The sequence below is a fragment of the Myxocyprinus asiaticus genome, chromosome 31 (genome assembly GCF_019703515.2).
Source record: "Myxocyprinus asiaticus isolate MX2 ecotype Aquarium Trade chromosome 31, UBuf_Myxa_2, whole genome shotgun sequence".
NCBI classification, from domain to species: domain Eukaryota; kingdom Metazoa; phylum Chordata; class Actinopteri; order Cypriniformes; family Catostomidae; genus Myxocyprinus; species Myxocyprinus asiaticus.
The window spans coordinates 38,317,487-38,336,715 of NC_059374.1; the positions used below are offsets into that span (position 1 = coordinate 38,317,487).

The 19,229-nt window shown below is 36.8% G+C and overlaps 1 protein-coding gene across 1 annotated transcript; it reads right to left on the reverse strand.

Annotated features, from left to right (window-relative positions):
• Positions 1-10: 10 nt before the first annotated feature.
• Positions 11-18,174, reverse strand: LOC127422661 (protein sel-1 homolog 3-like). Its single transcript, XM_051666433.1, has 23 exons — positions 17,942-18,174; positions 17,261-17,756; positions 15,564-15,690; positions 14,558-14,679; positions 14,341-14,456; positions 14,177-14,238; positions 13,943-14,075; positions 13,386-13,506; positions 12,094-12,237; positions 11,784-11,983; positions 11,414-11,593; positions 10,919-11,038; positions 10,356-10,496; positions 9,687-9,749; positions 6,871-7,044; positions 6,652-6,779; positions 6,273-6,356; positions 5,844-5,934; positions 5,676-5,760; positions 4,919-5,028; positions 1,063-1,190; positions 731-833; positions 11-502 (listed from the first exon to the last, which is right to left on the reverse strand). Exons 1-23 carry the CDS (start codon positions 17,993-17,995, stop codon positions 359-361), a joined length of 3,126 nt encoding a protein of 1,041 aa, XP_051522393.1. The 5' UTR covers positions 17,996-18,174; the 3' UTR covers positions 11-358.
• Positions 18,175-19,229: the final 1,055 nt, after the last annotated feature.

Consider the following 19,229-nt stretch of genomic DNA (forward strand, 5'->3'; position numbering starts at 1 on the left):
CTCTGTCATCTTTTACTCACCCATGTGTCGTTCCAACCCCGTATGCTAAATATGGAGCACACAAGAAGTAATCTTAAAAAGCTTCAAGTGAATAATCCCCTAGTTTTAGTCTGTTCCACACTCAAAGTTATGACCCAGAATTTAGTGCATAAGTCATACAGACTACTTTTACTACATTTTATGGTGTTTTTGGAGCTTTACAAAAATGTTCATCTTTGGGTGAACTATCCCTTTAAATATCCTGATAGTCCTGTTTTCACAAAGATATAACAAAACAAAAAAAACGTGGATTAAAAAACAAAATCCCCTGTTAAAAAAAAATGTGGTGGAGTATCACTTAAAAACATTATACATGGCTTTAAGATTCCTCCTCCTCTTCTTGGGTTTGGCTGGAACTGGAAGTAGATGTTAGTGAAGTTTGTTGGCAGGGTGCTGTCCTCCGTTTAAACAGTCTGATAATAAATGACAGAGTTCCAACTGCTGCTGAAACTGTTGCAAAGAGCTACAAGAAAAGAGAGGATCAGTGTAAACATTTCAATGTGATAATTCACCCCTCACCATTAGCTCATCTAGATGATTCTTAAAATATTACCATCATTATGATTTTAACCAAGTAACCACAGGAGCTCCCTCATGGGTTTATCATGCACATAAAAACTATCAAATAAATTAAATAACCATAGACTTTGTTTGTGCTGTTTTCTCAAAGACAAGAGGCAAGTACACAGACCTTTACTGCGATATCCTTATCTATCTGGAAGGATTGTAGGTGTGCTTTGAACAGTGCCAATGTACAGGGTAAGTATGCTTCAGTGCTATTGGTTTCTCTACACCTAGAGCACAGAAAAACAAAAGACAGACGCAACAGCGTATGTTGAAAAAGACATTCAATTAATCAATAGAAATTAAGGGTCACCATGCTAATATTCAGTACAACAACATGATTGCGAGCTTTATTAACAAGAAGTTCATATCAAGTAACTTATATTTTAGACACAATATGGTCAGTTATTTTGTCTATTTGTGTTCTACTTATAAAAACAATAGTTTTAAATGTCTTGCCTGTGGAAAAGGGTGATGAGGAGCTGCTGTTTGTCTGTTAAGTATAGATGCAGTAAATTAAGCTCAGAAAGAAGACTAAAGGGAAGAGACTCTCCCTGTTGAACAAGCAGGCCAAGATTATACCAGCCCTGAGGAGACAAGAAAATATCATCATCAGTACCACTGCATACACACAGCATGAGCACACAAACACACACACACACACAACCTGAAATGAAACTAAATTGAACACACACACACAAAACAAAGCAAAACAATGCAACATAAAAACAAAGCCAATACATATAAAAGCAAAGCTAAACAAAACTAAAGAAAAAATAAAAGGACAAAGGAAAATTAAAAGAAAACAGAAAGGCAAAAAAGAAAGGAACAAGAAAAGAAAAAGCAAAGGAACAAGAACAGAAAAAACCTGAAAAAGTATAGGAAAGGAAAAGAATAAAAAGCAAAGAAAATTAAAGGAAAATAGAAATGAAATGAAAGAAAGGAAAGGAAAGGAAAGGAAAGGAAAAGAAAAGAATAGAAAGGAAAGGAATGCAAAGCAAAGAAAATGAAAGGAAAATAAAAAAAGGAAATTAAATTAAATGAAAGAAATAAAGAAAGGAAATGAAAGCAACAGAAAGGAAATTAAAGGAGAGGAAAGGAAAGGAAATGAGAGGAGAGGAGAAGACAGGAGATAAAAGCAATGGAAAGGAAAGGAAAGGAAAGGAAAGGAGAAGAGAGGAGAGCAAAGCAATGAAATGGAAAGGAAAGGAAAGGAAAGGAAATGAAATGAGAGGAGAAGAGAGGAGATCAAAGCAATGGAAAGGAAAGGAAAGGAAAGGAAAGGAAAGGAAAGGAAAGGAAAGGAAAGGAATGAGAGAAGAGGAGATCAAAGCAATGGAAAGGAGAGGAAAGGAAAGGAAAGGAAAGGAAAGGAAAGGAAAGGAAAGGAAAGGAAAGGAAAGGAAAGGAAAGGAGAAGAGAGGAGAGCAAAGCAATGAAATGGAAAGGAAAGGAAAGGAAAGGAAAGGAAAGGAAAGGAAAGGAAAGGAAAGGAAATGAGAGGAGAAGAGAGGAGAGCAAAGCAATGAAATGGAAAGGAAAGGAAAGGAAAGGAAAGGAAATGAGAGGAGAAGAGAGGAGAGCAAAGCAATGAAATGGAAAGGAAAGGAAAGGAAAGGAAAGGAAAGGAAAGGAAAGGAAAGGAGAAGAGAGGAGAGCAAAGCAATGAAATGGAAAGGAAAGGAAAGGAAAGGAAATGAAATGAGAGGAGAAGAGAGGAGATCAAAGCAATGGAAAGGAAAGGAAAGGAAAGGAAAGGAAAGGAAAGGAAAGGAAAGGAATGAGAGAAGAGGAGATCAAAGCAATGGAAAGGAGAGGAAAGGAAAGGAAAGGAAAGGAAAGGAAAGGAAAGGAGAGAGAGAGGAAAGGAAAGGAAAGGAAAGGAAAGGAAAGGAAATGAGAGGAGAAGAGAGGAGAGCAAAGCAATGAAATGGAAAGGAAAGGAAAGGAAAGGAAAGGAAAGGAAAGGAAAGGAAAGGAAAGGAAAGCAATGAAATGGAAAGGAGAGGAATGAGAGGAGAAGAGAGGATATTAATGGAAAGGAAAGGAAAGGAAAGGAATGAGAGAAGAGGAGATCAAAGCAATGGAAAGGAGAGGAAAGGAAAGGAAGGAAAGGAAAGGAAAGGAAAGGAAAGGAAATGAAATGAGAGGAGAAGAGAGGAGATCAAAGCAATGGAAAGGAAAGGAAAGGAAAGGAAAGGAAAGGAAAGCAATGAAATGGAAAGGAGAGGAATGAGAGGAGAAGAGAGGATATTAATGGAAAGGAAAGGAAAGGAAAGGAAAGGAAAGGAATGAGAGAAGAGGAGATCAAAGCAATGGAAAGGAGAGGAAAGGAAAGGAAAGGAAAGGAAAGGAAAGGAAAGGAAAGGAAAGGAAAGGAGAAGAGAGGAAAGGAAAGGAAAGGAAAGGAAAGGAAAGGAAAGGAAATGAAATGAGAGGAGAAGAGAGGAGAGCAAAGCAATGAAATGGAAAGGAAAGGAAAGGAAAGGAAATGAGAGGAGAAGAGAGGAGAGCAAAGCAATGAAATGGAAAGGAAAGGAAAGGAAAGGAAAGGAAAGGAAAGGAAAGAAAAGGAAAGGAAAGGAAAGGAAATGAGAGGAGAAGAGAGGAGATCAAAGCAATGGAATGGAAAGGAAAGGAAAGGAAAGGAAAGGAAAGGAAAGGAAAGGAAAGGAAAGGAAAGGAAAGAGAGAAGAGGAGATCAAAGCAATGGAAAGGAGAGGAAAGGAAAGGAAAGGAAAGGAAAGGAAAGGAAAGGAAAGGAAATGAAATGAGAGGAGAAGAGAGGAGAGCAAAGCAATGAAATGGAAAGGAAAGGAAAGGAAAGGAAAGGAAAGGAAAGGAAAGGAAAGGAAATGAAATGAGAGGAGAAGAGAGGAGATCAAAGCAATGGAAAGGAAAGGAAAGGAAAGGAAAGGAAAGGAAAGGAAAGGAAAGGAAAGGAAAGGAAAGCAATGAAATGGAAAGGAGAGGAATGAGAGGAGAAGAGAGGATATTAATGGAAAGGAAAGGAAAGGAAAGGAAAGGAAAGGAAAGGAAAGGAAAGGAAAGGAAAGGAAAGGAAAGGAGAGGAGAAGAGAGGAGAGCAAAGCAATGGAAAGGAAAGGAAAGGAAAGGAAAGGAATGAGAGAAGAGGAGATCAAAGCAAAGGAAAGGAAAGGAAAGGAAAGGAAAGGAAAGGAAAGGAAAGGAAAGGAAAGGAAAGGAAAGGAAATGAATTGAGAGGAGAAGAGAGGAGATCAAAGCAATGGAAAGGAAAGGAAAGGAAAGGAAAGGAAAGGAAAGCAATGAAATGGAAAGGAGAGGAATGAGAGGAGAAGAGAGGATATTAATGGAAAGGAAAGGAAAGGAAAGGAAAGGAAAGGAAAGGAAAGGAAAGGAAATGAGAGGAGAAGAGAGGAGAGCAAAGCAATGAAAGGAAAGGAAAGGAAAGGAAAGGAAAGGAAAGGAAAGGAAATGAGAGGAGAAGAGAGGAGAGCAAAGCAATGAAAGGAAAGGAAAGGAAAGGAAAGGAAAGGAAAGGAAAGGAAAGGACAGGAAAGGAAAGGAAAGGAAAGGAAAGGAAAGGAGAGGAGAAGAGAGGAGAGCAAAGCAATGAAAAGAAAGGAAAGGAAAGGAAAGGAAAGGAAAGGAAAGGAAAGGAAAGGAAATGAGAGGAGAAGAGAGGAGAGCAAAGCAATGAAAGGAAAGGAAAGGAAAGGAAAGGAAAGGAAAGGAAAGGAAAGGAAAGGAAAGGAAAGGAAAGGAGAGGAGAAGAGAGGAGAGCAAAGCAATGAAAAGAAAGGAAAGGAAAGGAAAGGAAAGGAAAGGAAAGGAAAGGAAAGGAAAGGAAAGGAAAGGAGAGGAAAGGAAAGGAAAGGAGAGGAGAAGAGAGGAGATCAAAGCAATGAAAGTAAAGGAAAGGAAAGGAAAGGAAAGGAAAGGAAAGGAAAGGAAAGGAAAGGAAAGGAGAGGAGAGGAGAAGAGAGGAGATCAAAGCAATGAAAGGAAAGGAAAGGAAAGGAAAGGAAAGGAAAGGAAAGGAAAGGAAAGGAAAGGAAAGGAAAGGAAATGAGAGGAGAAGAGAAGAGAGGAGAGGAGAGCAAAGCAATGAAAGGAAAGGAAAGGAAAGGAAAGGAAAGGAAAGGAAAGGAAAGGAAAGGAAAGGAAAGGAGAGGAGAAGAGAGGAGATCAAAGCAATGAAAGGAAAGGAAAGGAAAGGAAAGGAAAGGAAAAAGCAGTTATATGACAGAAGACTCTTCAATAAAATTTCCAGCTCATTCAAGATTAGAAATTAGTCCAGCTATGAGAATCAGGTCTTTGTCGTCAAAGGTACCTGTGGTTCATTCTTAAGAGCTGCTTGTTTGTACATCTCTGCTGCATTAGAAACCTCTTTCCTGCCCAAAGCCTGTCCGCCATAGAACAGATCTCCCATTCGGATCAAAGCTGAGAGGGAAACAAATATCCATCAACACTCAAAGCTACAGGAAGCATGAGAATCCACATGTGTACTGATGCACTAATAACAGGATGCTGTGACAAACCTCAGGTGCCCTTCAAGCTTTGAGCATTTCAGTTCACTTAAAGTCATGAATAACTGCCGCCATCCACCCCACATATATACTGTATGTCCATATAATAGATCACCCAAAAATGTGTTATCATGCCGTTCCAACCTAGTATTAGTTTCTTCTGTGAATCCCAAAATGAGATCTGAGGCAATATAACCGAGTGCCTGTTTTTTTCATATAACACAAGTGGATGGTGATACATTCAGCAAAGCTCCAAAAAGGCACTTTAATATGTAATCCTAGCATGTCAATTTAAAGCTACGCTAAATTTTGGTTTGTTCCTTTGGTCTGCTTCAAAAGACTTGGAATGTAGTGCACGAGTCATATGGACTAATTTTATGAGACTTTTATGAGTTAGGTAGCATCAATCACCATCCACTTTTGGTGTGTGTTAAACAGAAGCTCTGAAATTCTACATAACATCTCGTTTTGTACTTAGAAAATAATACTGGGTTGGAACAACATAAATGACACAATTTTCATTTTTGTGTGAACGATTAATCTCAGGTTTTGTATATTTACCATAAGGAGCATGATCTTGGCCCTGTATTGACATGTTATAGTATCTTAACATGCACTGAGTCACCAGAGCTGGATGCAGAGAGTCCTGTAATAGATAAATCATCTGTCAAAGACAATCGAGTGAATATATTCATCTGAATGTAGAGCAAGTCTTAAGAAAAGACTCACAGAGTTGAGTTCACACAGGTACGCCACATTAAACTGAGCAGCTTCAAATCCACTCTCTGCTGTACTGAGATAATAAATCAAAGCCATTATCCTGTAACAATGAGAGAGAGAGAGAGAGAGAGAGAGAGAGAGAGAGAGAGAGAGAGAGAGAGAGAGAGAATAAGTTTCCTTCGCAACATTCTGATGTAAATATAAAGGATATTAATATAATTTTAATATTATCAGGACAAATCTGATCAGATTGGATTAGAGATTCGGGTGCACTAAAATACTTTTATTTTAAGTATTATGTATATAATAACACCGATATGAGTACAAACTAAAAGTGCATTTTCACAACAGGGGTCAAAATACGACAATCATACATGGAGTTTGCATACAATGAAAAGACAATGAATATACTATGCAGTGTGACCAGCAAAGATTTACCAGTTTCCTTTGAGATACGCATTCAGCCCTTTCCTTAAGACTGTTCCTAGATATCCATTGTGTTCAGAGGCCCATTTAAGCCACCTGAAGTCAAAGGAGAAAGTGAAAAAAATATGTTTAAACAGACATAATAGTTATAATACATGTGCAATACATACTTTTAATATTACAGTCCGATTTTGTGTAAGTTGTCATAATATTTCCTTTTTTCAATCTTGTTTATTGATTGTAATATATACTGTGCATGTTGTGTAAATTGTCATATAATGTTAGTTTTGTCTACAGTATAATGTTTACTCTTTGCAATCTTTGCAAACATGCATATTATCAAAATTATTCTTTAGAGTTACATACAGCCATACAGACGTCATATACTTACAGAACAGCATCTGCTGGACGTCGGGACACCTGGCCAGGGATCCCATGGATCCATACATCAGCCAGTTCAATGCCACCATTTATGTGTCCTCTCTGAGCTGACCTCAGGAAATACGTATATGCCTTAAACTGATAATACAGCAAAAGCATAAATTATAGCATCTGAGAACATCACAAATGTGCAATTTCAATAATGGATTTAAAAAGGATTTTATCATGCCTGGTCTGCAGGATGTCCAGGATAGAGGCCCTGCGAATAGAAAACTCCCAGATTCATGGCAGCATCAGGGTGACCCTTTGCATCAGCCTCTTCCCACAGATGTACAGCCTTCTCGTAATCTTTCTCAAACTGCTCATAGTACCAGCCCAGAGCAGTGATAGCCGGAACAAACCCCTGCCGGACAGAGTTTAGCTGCTTGACTGATTTAATTCTATCAGATATTCTACAGTAACATGAATTACATGTTTCTATTAAAGCTGAAATAACTTTATTCACATCTTTTTAAAAATTATCCATAAAAATTTAACATTAAAGGGACAGTTCACCCAAAAATGAAAATTCTCTCATCATGTACTCGCCCTCATGCCATCTCAGATGTGTATGACTTTCTTTCTTCTGTTGAACACAAATGAAGATTTTTTAGAAAAATATCTCAGCTCTGTAGGTCCTTTCAATGCAAGTGAATGGTGTCCAAAACTTTGAAGGTCCATAAAGCATACAAAGGCAGCATAAAAGCAATCCACACAACTCCAGTGGTTTAATTCATGTCTTCAGGAGAGATATGATAGGTGTGGGTGAGAAACAGATCAATATTTAAGTCCTTTTTTACTATAAATTTCCACGTTCACATTCTTCTTCTTTTATTTTTGGCGATTTGCATTCTTCATGCATATCACCACCTTACTGGGCAGGGAGGAGAATTTGTAGTAAAAAAATGACTGTAATATTGAACTGTTTCTCACCCGCACTTATCATATCGATTCTGAAGATATGCATTTAAACACTGGAGTCGTGTGGATTACTTTTATGCTGCCTTTATGTGCTTTTTTGACCTTCGAAGTTCTGACCACCATTCACTTGCCTTGTATGGACCTTAATGAGTTAAAACTTCATTTGTGTTCTGCAGAAGAAAGAAAGTCATACATTTGGGATGGCATGAGGGTGAGTAAATGAGAGAATTTTTATTTTTGGGTGAACTATTCCTTTTTTATATATTAAAAAGAAAAAAAATGTAGGGTGGGACATTTTTTTATCCATCAGGAACTGACTGGATCAGAAGAAGTGGTAGCTACAGTTTACAACTGGTGTTTGGAGGGGAAGGGGGTTAAAAACAAATTAGAGGGCTTGGTGACCTCAGTCGAAAAGAAAAATAATTTCAGAAGCAGAGCAAGTTATTAAATTTGAATAAAAGATTGAAAAGAACAAACTTTTTTTTTACAACACTTTTGTAAAGGTGAAATATGTAACAATTTTCATGTAATATTCGCCAATGTGTGAACGGCTTGTAACGCAACTTAAAAAATGAGTCCTTCCGGTCTTCCTAGGTTGCCTATTAAAGCCTGTAGACTGATTTTCATGAGAAGGGAGCGGATAGCTTTTGCCGGGAAAATCCAAAGGATGTGACGTTTATGCGCGCTCAGTGCGGAAGCACTGAGGCAAGGCTCTCGGGAAACAAACTGCAACACTAGGTAACGTTATCTTAGAGATGGAATCCGGCAAACGTTCGGCTCCCAGCACAACACCAAATCCTACACAAACTCTGAGTAAGCCAAAAAAAAAATAATTTATCTACTGAATCCCGTCTGGCTAAGCGGGAACGTGATCGTGGTCGAACGAAAACTAGAGTGAACATCGGCAGGGCATTTGATTCCTGGTGGGACCTTCGTTCAGTTTAGGCGATCAAAACCGACCCTGAATTGGACAGGTAAGCTTACATAACTTTAAAGCATGTGAAATATAGTGCCATAAGGATTGATCTGTGTAATTTTAGCTAACTTGATCTTGCCTGCACAGTCATAATCAATGTTAATCTGTAATTATTCAGCAAGGTAAACTACAGTAACACATGAAATGAATGCTAGACAATGTTCAAGATAATGCAAAAAGACCCATTCATTAGTGTAACGTAACTTGGTTATACAGAAAATATATACATTCTATTATTATAAAACAATAGCGCATCGATATATTAAAATGACAGTTTTCATCAATACTGAATTGTGTCAACATATTTATAAAGTACAGTCTATTTTTTTAAACAGCTACTGTCATCATCTACCAAATTTAGCTAACAGCTATTGATAAAGCTGGCTAGCTAGCTAACACCGACATAGGCTATCATATAAATGCAGTCAATGTATCATGCAAAGAAAAGTGATTACTTCAAACTACAGTCTCGCATAGTCAGACCTATATCCACACTTTGTTTTAGCCCTGTTCCAGCACTGGAGAGTCAAATATAATACACAGTCTTAAAGTTTGTAGTAAAACAATTATAACTGTGTAATTTTAATTATGCTACCTCATCTGTCAACATGATGCCAGTGAATCACGTTCAGCCTCTTTGTAGGTTTCGTCATTGTTTTGGTCTATGCTCGCTCGTGTCCTTATGGAGTGTGTGCACGAGCACGAGCAACGGGTAGCTGGCTGCAGTTCACTTAACGGCCACAGGTGTCATTAATAACAAGGGTTTCTGAATCTTACATACTGCACCTTTAAGATTTACGCATTTCAATTTCATAACAAAATTCCATCAAATTGAATCGTATAAAGTTTAACAAAATTGAATTAATAAAAATGTAAAATACATACATGTATATATTTTAATTTTATAAAAATGACTCATTTCAATCTGAATTTTGTTATGAAATTGAAATGCGTAAATCTTTAAAATATATATATATATATATAAACCGGGAACATGTATAAAGAAAGTAAATAGGGTCCATTTTGATTTCATGTTGATTTTAAAGTATGAGTAAAGAAAATAAAAACAAAGACAAACAAAGGCAAGACAAATATTTTTAACACAACACCTGTTCTTTTGCTTTCTTCAGAAATGTAACAGCCCTCTCCACATCTTGTGGAACTCCTTGGCCCTATTATGCATGAAAATAATAATCAGTTCACCACCTGATATGCCATTAGAAACATTCACACTTCAAATCCTTTGCAAGAGTGCACTCTACTGGCCAAATGTGATATGACTTGGAGAAGAAAAATCACATAATACAAGTACACTACCAGTAAGTTTCGACACAACTTCTCATTCTTTATTAGTATTATTTTCTATATTTTAGAATATTACTATGTCATCTAAGTCACTGAAACTATAAAATAAGACAAATGGAAGTATAAGAATTAAATAGTGACCAATTAATGGGATGCTGAGATGCTTTTAAAATAGATTTGGATGTACTCTGTATGCTGGAAAACTTGTTGGCTGCTTATCTGCTCTAACTGATCCATTTAAAACTTTTTTTTTTTTTTTTTTTTACAGTTTTGTAAACAAATGTATAAGTATATTTATCTACAAAACTAATTATAAGCATGTTAGCATAAAGTTAAAGATCAAAATGTCTTTAAGATAATGAGATAGAAAAATTTGTCCAAACTTTTGACTGGTAGTGTATATAGTCAAATCAATCATTTTTTGTTAGAACTTCTTGGATATATGATCAGAAATCACAAAGACAGACTCGAACCGTAAGGAGCACGATGGCGTAGTCGTACATGGAGGTAGGATCACGCAGTTTGGTTGCTCCCCTCTCGTAGTGCTTCACTGCGGTTCGAATGTCTGGTGACACACCTTGCTGACCCCAGAACAACATACGGCCCATTGCTTGCTAAAGAGAAAATCAAACACACAAACACCAAAACACAAACTTTAAATAGGGTAGATTATGATTTCATGTTCACTTTACTTTATTAATGCATGTCCATTATTGAGCATGATTCATTGGTGCACGGTATTAAAAAAAAAAATTTTAAAAAATTAATTGTTAGTTTTTGTAATATTTTATCAAAATGTAACAGCTTGCTCTGCCTCTGAAACTATTTTCTTATTGGCCGACTTCACAAATCCATCTTACTTTTCAACCCTCGTAAATATGTAACATTCAGAAGTAAAATTGGCTGCAAATAGTGTTTCATGTTGACTTTAAAGATGGCACGAGTTGTCATTTTCAAAAATGTTCACGGGACAGTGGAATAACATCAAAAAGAGTCAAATTCTGTATGTATTTTGGTTGGATCAGGATTTTGGTACCTCTGCTTCAGCCACTCCACTTCGTGCCTGCAGTTTTAGCCAGTGAAACAGATCATCGTTTTCATTGGTTTGCGCATTTAATGTTTCTTCATCATTCAAGCGTATTAACTCAACAAAAGTCTACAGAGAAAATGAACAATCATTTTAAAGCTTGCATTTGTAGTGTAAAACATAGCAAAATCTAGGACAGATTTGTTTTAAACTCATTAATGTTGCCTTGTACATCATTTATATTTCTGATAGTTTATGTCTATAAACTTTGAAGCATATGCTAGTATACTCCTAAAAGTTGACAAAATTAACCTTTAGTACATATATGCATTAAAATTCAGTCTTTCTCTTCAAAATTTTTGTCCAATAAAATGCTCTCTAAAATGAGGATGTTCCTTCACCAAATACCACCTGACTCTGATTATCAATAGCACATATAAAATTTGATTTACGGCTGTGACGTCAGCTAAATCCTATTGGCTATTTTCTGCTTTATGCTCTTACTTGCTTTGGGTTTGGTTTCTTCTGATCTATGCTGGTTTGTCTTGCAATGTTGATGTAATAAGCATAGGAGAGGTCATGGTCAGGGGTCCCCTCCAGGTCGCCAATAAGGTGCATGTACCCAAGATGCAGCAGGGCCAGTCTCCAGTCCCGCTGAGCTGCCAGCAGAGACAGCAGCCAAGCCTGCAGTGCCATAGATTAGATTACATTTGAAACTGCTAATTCATTCTTTGTTTTATTATACAACGTGGCTTATCCAATGTTTGCCTGTCCACAGAGATCAGATTACATATTGCCTGACCTATTAACCCTTGTGAGAATTCATGGATCGTTTTGTGGGGTTTGAACCTTTCAGTTACACACAAACACACACCTTGTATGGCTGCCTCTTGACTCCAAACCCACTGCTGTAGAGCACAGAGGAGAGATGTAGTGCTCTATTGTCTCCTAAACAGCTAGACTGTAGAAGAAAAGGCACCAGCCTGTTTATAGCCTCCACACTGTCGGCCGTTGTCAGCTTACGCAGCACTAGAGAATACAGCTCTCTGCCCACCACTGCAGCATTCACCCTGCCTGAGAAAGAGGAAACCACAATATACAAACGTTACAAATATGCAACATATATGCTGTTTTATGATTATTATTATTTCAGCTGTATAAATGCACTGTATGATGTATATTACTGTATTTCTGTGATAGTAGCTTGGTCAAATGTGCAACTTGACGCCTGTGAGGATTTTTTGGCGATTCGAAGAATGTACACTGTTCCGTTGAGTTTGCTGGACTGTGATTCAGTACAAGCTCTGTGTATGTATCCAAAGAGCTCTCTGGAAATTAATGTTAATAAACTTGACAGTTAGGAATTAAAATATATATATTTTAATTTCCTCAAGGAAATAACAGTGCTTGCAAGGCAACAAAAGAATAGTGCTGGTTCTAAGTTTTAGGTTCTGTGTAACTTAAATGCTGCAGTTGAGCCACTTTGCTATTCTCATGACTCTCAGCACAGCCATTGTTGTCAGTACTGTATAGTGTAAATGGTTAAATGCAAATGAGACAAGACCAATTACTATTCAGTGTGCAAAACTAAAAAAAAAAAAAAAAAAAAATTTGAATTTTTTTTTATATATATATATATATTAAGATTTATTTTTAATATTTATGCATTTCAATTTCATTACAAAATTCCATCAAATTTAATGGAGTTATCTTTAACAAAATAAATTAAAAATAAAAACGTAAATAATTTAATGTTTTATTATTTAATTTCGTTAAAAAAAAAAAAAAAAAGATTCACAATTCAATTTGATGTAATTTTGTTATAATAATGAAATGCTTAAATCTTATAAATAGGTTAAAAAAAATTTTGGAGTAAATGTCAGTTTCATTTTGAATGATGAACATTCTAGCAATGTGAGTTAACATTTTTAAACTTTATTCTTAACTTTCTTAAAAATATATAAAGTCTAAATATATACATATACACACATCTATGTATACTGTTTCTATATACTGTATATATATATATATATATAGATAGATAGATAGATAGATAGATAGATAGATAGATAGATAGATAGATAGATAGATTTTTTTATTAAGACATTACAGACATTACAACTTAATTTTCTCTTACAGCATAATTTTCTATAAAGCTGCTTTTAAACAATGTGTGTTGTGAAAACACTATAAAAAAAAAAAAAGAAAAAAAAAGAAATGGCTTTTTTTACAAATACCCAAAATAAATAAATAAATTAGTAAGTTAAGGTTGAATTAAGTAATTAAGCTTAGTACTTAGGTTTAAGGGCTTAGAACAAACCCTTACCAGAATGGCTGAAGAATATCAATTCAGTGTTAACTTGCAAGCACTGTATAAAAAAATAAAAAATTTAAAAAAAAAAATTTAAAAAAAAAAAAAAAGAGGAAAAAAGGATGATTGATCTAGTGCCATCTAGTGGTCATTGGATGTATTTACCTGAGATTCTCTGTATATTGGATTGAACGGTGAGGAAAAGTTCTGATTTGAATTCCCTACATGATTGGAACCATCCAGTAATATTCACCTTTGCTATTACATGAGGAAGTTGAATCTCAGCCTGTAAAGATATAAGTTTAGTCCATAAATGTCATGTTTACAGTAAATGCTGCAGATTGTTCAGGACTCAGTAAAATGCCCAGTAACTCAACCATTCACATAACATCGATACTGTTCTTGCTCAACAAACAGTTCTGAATGCACTAAATTATTAAAGTCATCATGAAATCAAACTTGACCCTATTTACTTAATGCACATCGTGGATTTTTATGTGTATGATTCATTGGTGCAACAAAAGAAAGTTTGTCTTAGTAATCTTTTATTAAAAAAAATAGTAATAATTCATTCTGACTTTGAAGTGACTACATGTTTTCCTGTTGCATATCCTGTTTCACTCAGAAATATGTAAGATTTGGAAAGCAAAATGGGATCTGAAGAGCACTGCATATTGAATAAGTGAACATGGATCTGAAAAGCGCAAGGTATCATATCCTACCTGGTCATCTGGGAGCCCCTGTGTACGATAGTATGTAGTAGGCCCATAATATCCTTCAATTCCCCGTGTGAATTTACCTCCACCAATCACAAAATAACCTTGCGTGTCATCCAGCTTCAGGTTCATCTTAAACCTGCCCAAAACATCAGAGCCCTCTTATGAAAACAGAGTACTGTAAGGTGAAGTTTAAGCTTAAATACAGTCAATTGAATTGAACAATATGAAGACTCTTACATGTGCTCAGCTTTCTTAATAAATTGCTGCTGTCCATCAGTGCATGCAATAGAGAGTTTTGCCTACAAAGGAGGGAAATATAATAACACTGACCCCCAGATTGTTTTAAATACATTATCTATGTCCCCCACCCTGATTGTTCAATGTGACCACTACTTTCTCACCAATCTTCCCAATATCTTCAGGCTGAGACGACACCACTGATAAAGAGGAACCTTGAACGGAGAAAGGAACGCTGATGAGTGACCAGTTTCTCCATGCAACTGCACATGAATCTTACCTGTATGAATGTGACAAAAACAAAGGAGAAAGTATTTTAACATTTACAAAAATTACACACATCACCTTTAACAACATGAAATTACGAGATCAGAGCCTTACCGGTTTCAGTGAGGAACAAGGACGGTGTGGAATAGTTATTATCTGAGTCAATGTGGTGTAGAAGTCCACATAAACGGGTACTGCAAGGTTTCACCAACAAAACCCAGAGTGAAAAATCACACCTGCAGGGGGCAGAACATTTACTCATTATTCTTTATATTATCCCTTACTTAAATCACAAATGGATCTACAAAATGCCCAGATAGTGTAAAAAATTAGAAAATAAGAGAATAAAATATCTTTTGATATAATTTGATTTTTTATTTGTCAAATATCAAAGAGATAATGCAACAAATCTGGACAAATCTAGAACAGGATTTATAACTTTCACACTGAAATGTCATGAGACGCAACTGGCATTCAAACACATATTGAGCTACACTTAGGTATTTTCTCAGGCACATTTTGAGTGTAAATAGATGCACAACTCATTTCAGAAGTGCACCCAAATGAAAATATCATACTGTTCATGTGTTGTACTTGCTATAGTTTACTTCCATATTGTTTTTTCATCAGTTAACAATGTAAAAATTTCAATTTAGTCAATCACTGAAACAACAACGCCATCTTGAGTAACATAACACGTATAATATGTATGTGTACACGCATATGGGATAATGATAATTCACTGTTGTTGCACAGAAAATCAAAGTGATATAGTATTTATTTGTATGAATATATTACTAATTTCTCTAATAATGAACAAATAAATAGATATCCTGTGATAGTAAACTTATATAGATATGAAATAATCATAAAAATAGAATTAATGGAAGTGCAATTAATTATTATTTTATTTATTTATTTTTTGCAATTTGGGCTTTTGTGTGTGTGTGTGTGTGTGTGTGTGTTTGGTGTTATACTATTTATAAGAGAAAAAATGGATGAGGTACAGGGTGTGGAATGAAGTTCCGGATCACTGAACACCCGAGGTATGCGTTTAAGGGTCATGATTACACTTTAACAAGGGTTGCCAATAAGGAACTAGAAATTCACAAGAACTCACCAGGGATAATAGAAGGATTTGACTCGCAATCCTTCTAATACTTCATTCCTGTAAGGCTGGAGTGTTTTGATGATGCCATAATTTTCGCCAGTGGAGGCATACAGTGTGGAAAGAAGAGACGCCACCTCTTCCAGGAAAAATAATGAAAGGGAGAAAAAAAGAAATGCAAAATGTGTGAAAACTCTCTCAGCATAGCAGTAGTTTGTTTAGCAATACAATACTTTACTTTTTTCATTTATTTTTATTAATGATAAAACATTTTTTTTTTTAAATGTATCGTAAGTTTTGGGTTACATATAGACTGAATGTCACACATAGGTGTCATTTACGGGTGGGATGGGTGGGACATGTCCCCACCACTTTTTAAAACAGCTTTCATCAGGTAAGTGTCTAATGCAGAAGAAACCACTCCAGCTATTGAGCTGGAGTTTCCATTTCATATGTGTGTGTTATAATAAGTGGTGATTTAACACTGGAGTTTGTTATTTTTTATATTCGTTGCGGCTGGCGGTGATGTTCTCTCATGCATCAAGACGAGCGTTCTACTCGTTTCACTGTTCCACAGCTCACTTTCCTTTCCAGTTAAATGGCAAAGCATATTGCAAACATATGGTCCCTGTGACGAGGAGGAGGGTGTGGCTAGGCCGTGAGGGTGCATGCCCCACACTGAATCAGCTCAGTGAGCCGGAAGAGGGATAAAGAGGAGCCGGGGATGCCAGTGAGAGAGAGAGAGAGAGACACACACGTGCCTGTGTGTGTGTCGTTATGTTTCAGTTCAACATTGTATGTAAAATTAAAGTTCTATTCATTGTTCACTCCGGTTCTGGCTTCCTCCTTGGTAGGGAAGGCAGAGTCTGCCACAGTGGTGCCGAAACCCAGGATAGGAGGAAGAGGCGGCGTCAGAAATGCCCTCGCCGATGGGGGAGTTTCGTGACACAGAGGAGGTATGATACGCTGGTACTGGAGCAGTTCGGCCAAAGGCGGAGGAGCCCTCTGCTGTCCGCCAGGAGACGAAGGAGCCGCTGCTATCCTCCAGGGGGCTGGGCAGCTCGCTACCGCTCGCCAGAGGGCGGAGGAGCCCCAACCGTCCGCCAGGGGGCAGGGGAGCTCGCTGATGTCTGCGGGGAGGTGGAGGAGCTCTCTGCCGTCTGCCAGGAGGCGAGGTCCAGTGCCATCGCCTAGTGTCGCAGAGGACCGCTGCCCAGCTGGCGGAGGACCCAATGGCGGCGTGGTTGGGGACCAGAGTTTTTTTCTCTCTTTCTGTCTCTGTCTCTCTGTGTTAAGCTCAGGCACTTTATGAACTACAAATTGATTATGTTTAACTCAGTGATTTCCATCTTTAAAAACTGTGAGTTTAATGCTATATCCAATATACTAATGCATATCTATGTGAATTTATATATGCATATGAGGAATGAACTTAACTCACCATGAAACTATGCAAATAAAGACACTTAAAATAAATAAATAAATAAATAAATAAAATGATTGTGTTGTTGCATTCACAATATGTAAATCACTTTAGTTAGAAACTAATGTGGCGGTGCAATAGTACTGAATGATTAGCTACCATATTCATGTGCTGTGGTTTTTACATGGCACATCAAAAAATACAATTGCATTACCAAGGAACCATGTAAAAACAGAAGTTTTTAGTACTTTTAAGTGACAGATCGAATAAATATAAATGCATTTACCATTTTCTTTTGCGCACTGTGGCATGTCATCTCTACTGACTCTCCAGCGCAACTCTGTGTCCCAGTTGGCACAAAGCAGGTGCTGTTTAAAAGGTCGACTCAGTGGTGTCTGTATATCGATGGGAACAGTCACACTGGCGAGAGAAAACCTGCCCGGTTGGGTGGATTCTGCAGTGCCGATCCATCCACGCAACAAACAGCTGAGCACCCAATCGGACCCGCGTATTACCCAGTCAGGTTGATACACAAGCCAGTCGGGAAAGCGCACAGTTATCGCTTTGGTTCTGGCACGTCCGGCGTCGCAGGTCCAGTGTTTGTGGAAAACGACTGAGGTAGATCCACTATCGAAAGAAACCAGGACCTGTACGTGCACCACGGAAGATGTAAAACAGGTGTAGATGATGCGTAAAGGACACCTGGAGACGGGCGCGTCAGGTGCGTTGAGAAAAGCCACATCACCTGTGTTGGAAAGGCTTAGACATCCAGGTAAAGCCATCTGGATATAACCAAAACAGCAGTGGAAACCTTTAATAATAGTCGAATTCAGGGTAATATCTTTATTATAGCAGGCAACACCAAAAGTGCGCATAAGCCTATTATATATATATATATATATATATATATATATATATATATATATATATATATATATATATATATATATATATATATGTTACTTACAAAAACAAGGATATGAATGGACAACCAGCACAATCTTCTTTGCAGTTTTACCATTTTCACACTCCAGGAGACTCCGAGAGACTTAAACGAACCGAATTCTATTTAAAAAATTTTGCTGTGCTCATTGTGCCCAATGCGTGCTGGTATATTATTGCGTTATTTCGCATATTGCGCATATTGCGCCATTTCCGCATCAACCGTGTATAGGGTGCCGTTAGAATGCAAAGTGTCATATGAACGTGCTAAAATGGCAAAGCAGCTACTGGAGCGTTCCAACTGGGCCGGAATAACATCCTGTTTAAGCTGCAGGTGTAAGAGCTTATGTCAACAGCATTGATAGTTCCACCCTCTAATGCAAATCACACGCATAGTCTTGAATAATTAAGTCTCGTGATACTGTAAGTGTATCGGGTTCTGGTCTGACAGTAGTTTGCATAGGAATGTACAAGTTTAGCTTTACACTACTATAGCCTATACATATCTACTGGCCTACTATTTACATAAAATACAATCTTATATTGATGCCATGCCAATTTGTCCAATTTGGATACGCTCTTCTGCATAAAGTTCAACATAATAGCCAAATAACGAGAACTGATGTACTACAGCAAATATACTCAGGGTTGGGGAGTAACGGAATACATGTAACGGGATTACGTATTTCAAATACAAAATATAAGTAACTGTATTCCACTACAGTTACAATTTAAATCATTGGTATTTAGAATACAGTTACATTCAAAAAGTATTTTGATTACTGAAGAGATTACTTTGCATTTTATTGTCATTTGTTTCATTTAATATTTAGTCCTTTCAGATGGAAAACATTAATACATATAAATGATGCGATCCAAAGTGCATTTGAACAGCAGTGAAACACTTCCTTATGTGTTACATTCATACGAGCAGACAGAGAAGTCTGAAGTAAGTTTGGAGCAGAAGAAATAGAAATAAACCTTGTGTAAATTGTCAGCTTTACGCTAAGCTAAAATGCTATTTCTAGCCATTTTACATGCACGTTACCAGACATGATCATATTCTTTTATCAAGAAAATTCACGTTGGATCATGATTTCTTTTTTTCTAGTAAGACCTTTGATATTAGGGCAGAAATCTTATTCTTGATAATAATTTTTGTATTGTTTTCCTGTAAAAATATCTACAAATCCTTAAAACAAAATCAGTTTGATTTATCTTGTCTTAGAAATAACACTGCATAAGATATTTAGGTTTTTCAGAGAATGTATTTTTAACGTGTATTTTGTCTTACTGTACCGGCAGAGTTTTTA

What these genes read in the sequence shown, in the direction of transcription:
- LOC127422661 (XM_051666433.1), bottom strand. Translation starts at nt 17,995, where the DNA reads ATGGTAAAACTGCAAAGAAGATTGTGCTGGTTGTCCATTCATATCCTT. An exon ending in CCATTCATATCCTTGTTTTT is followed by an intron (nt 17,757 to 17,941) that starts GTAAGTAACATA and finishes GGTTATATCCAG; the next exon opens with ATGGCTTTACCTGGATGTCT. An exon ending in AGAAACCAAACCCAAAGCAA is followed by an intron (nt 11,039 to 11,413) that starts GTAAGAGCATAA and finishes TTTTCTCTGTAG; the next exon opens with ACTTTTGTTGAGTTAATACG.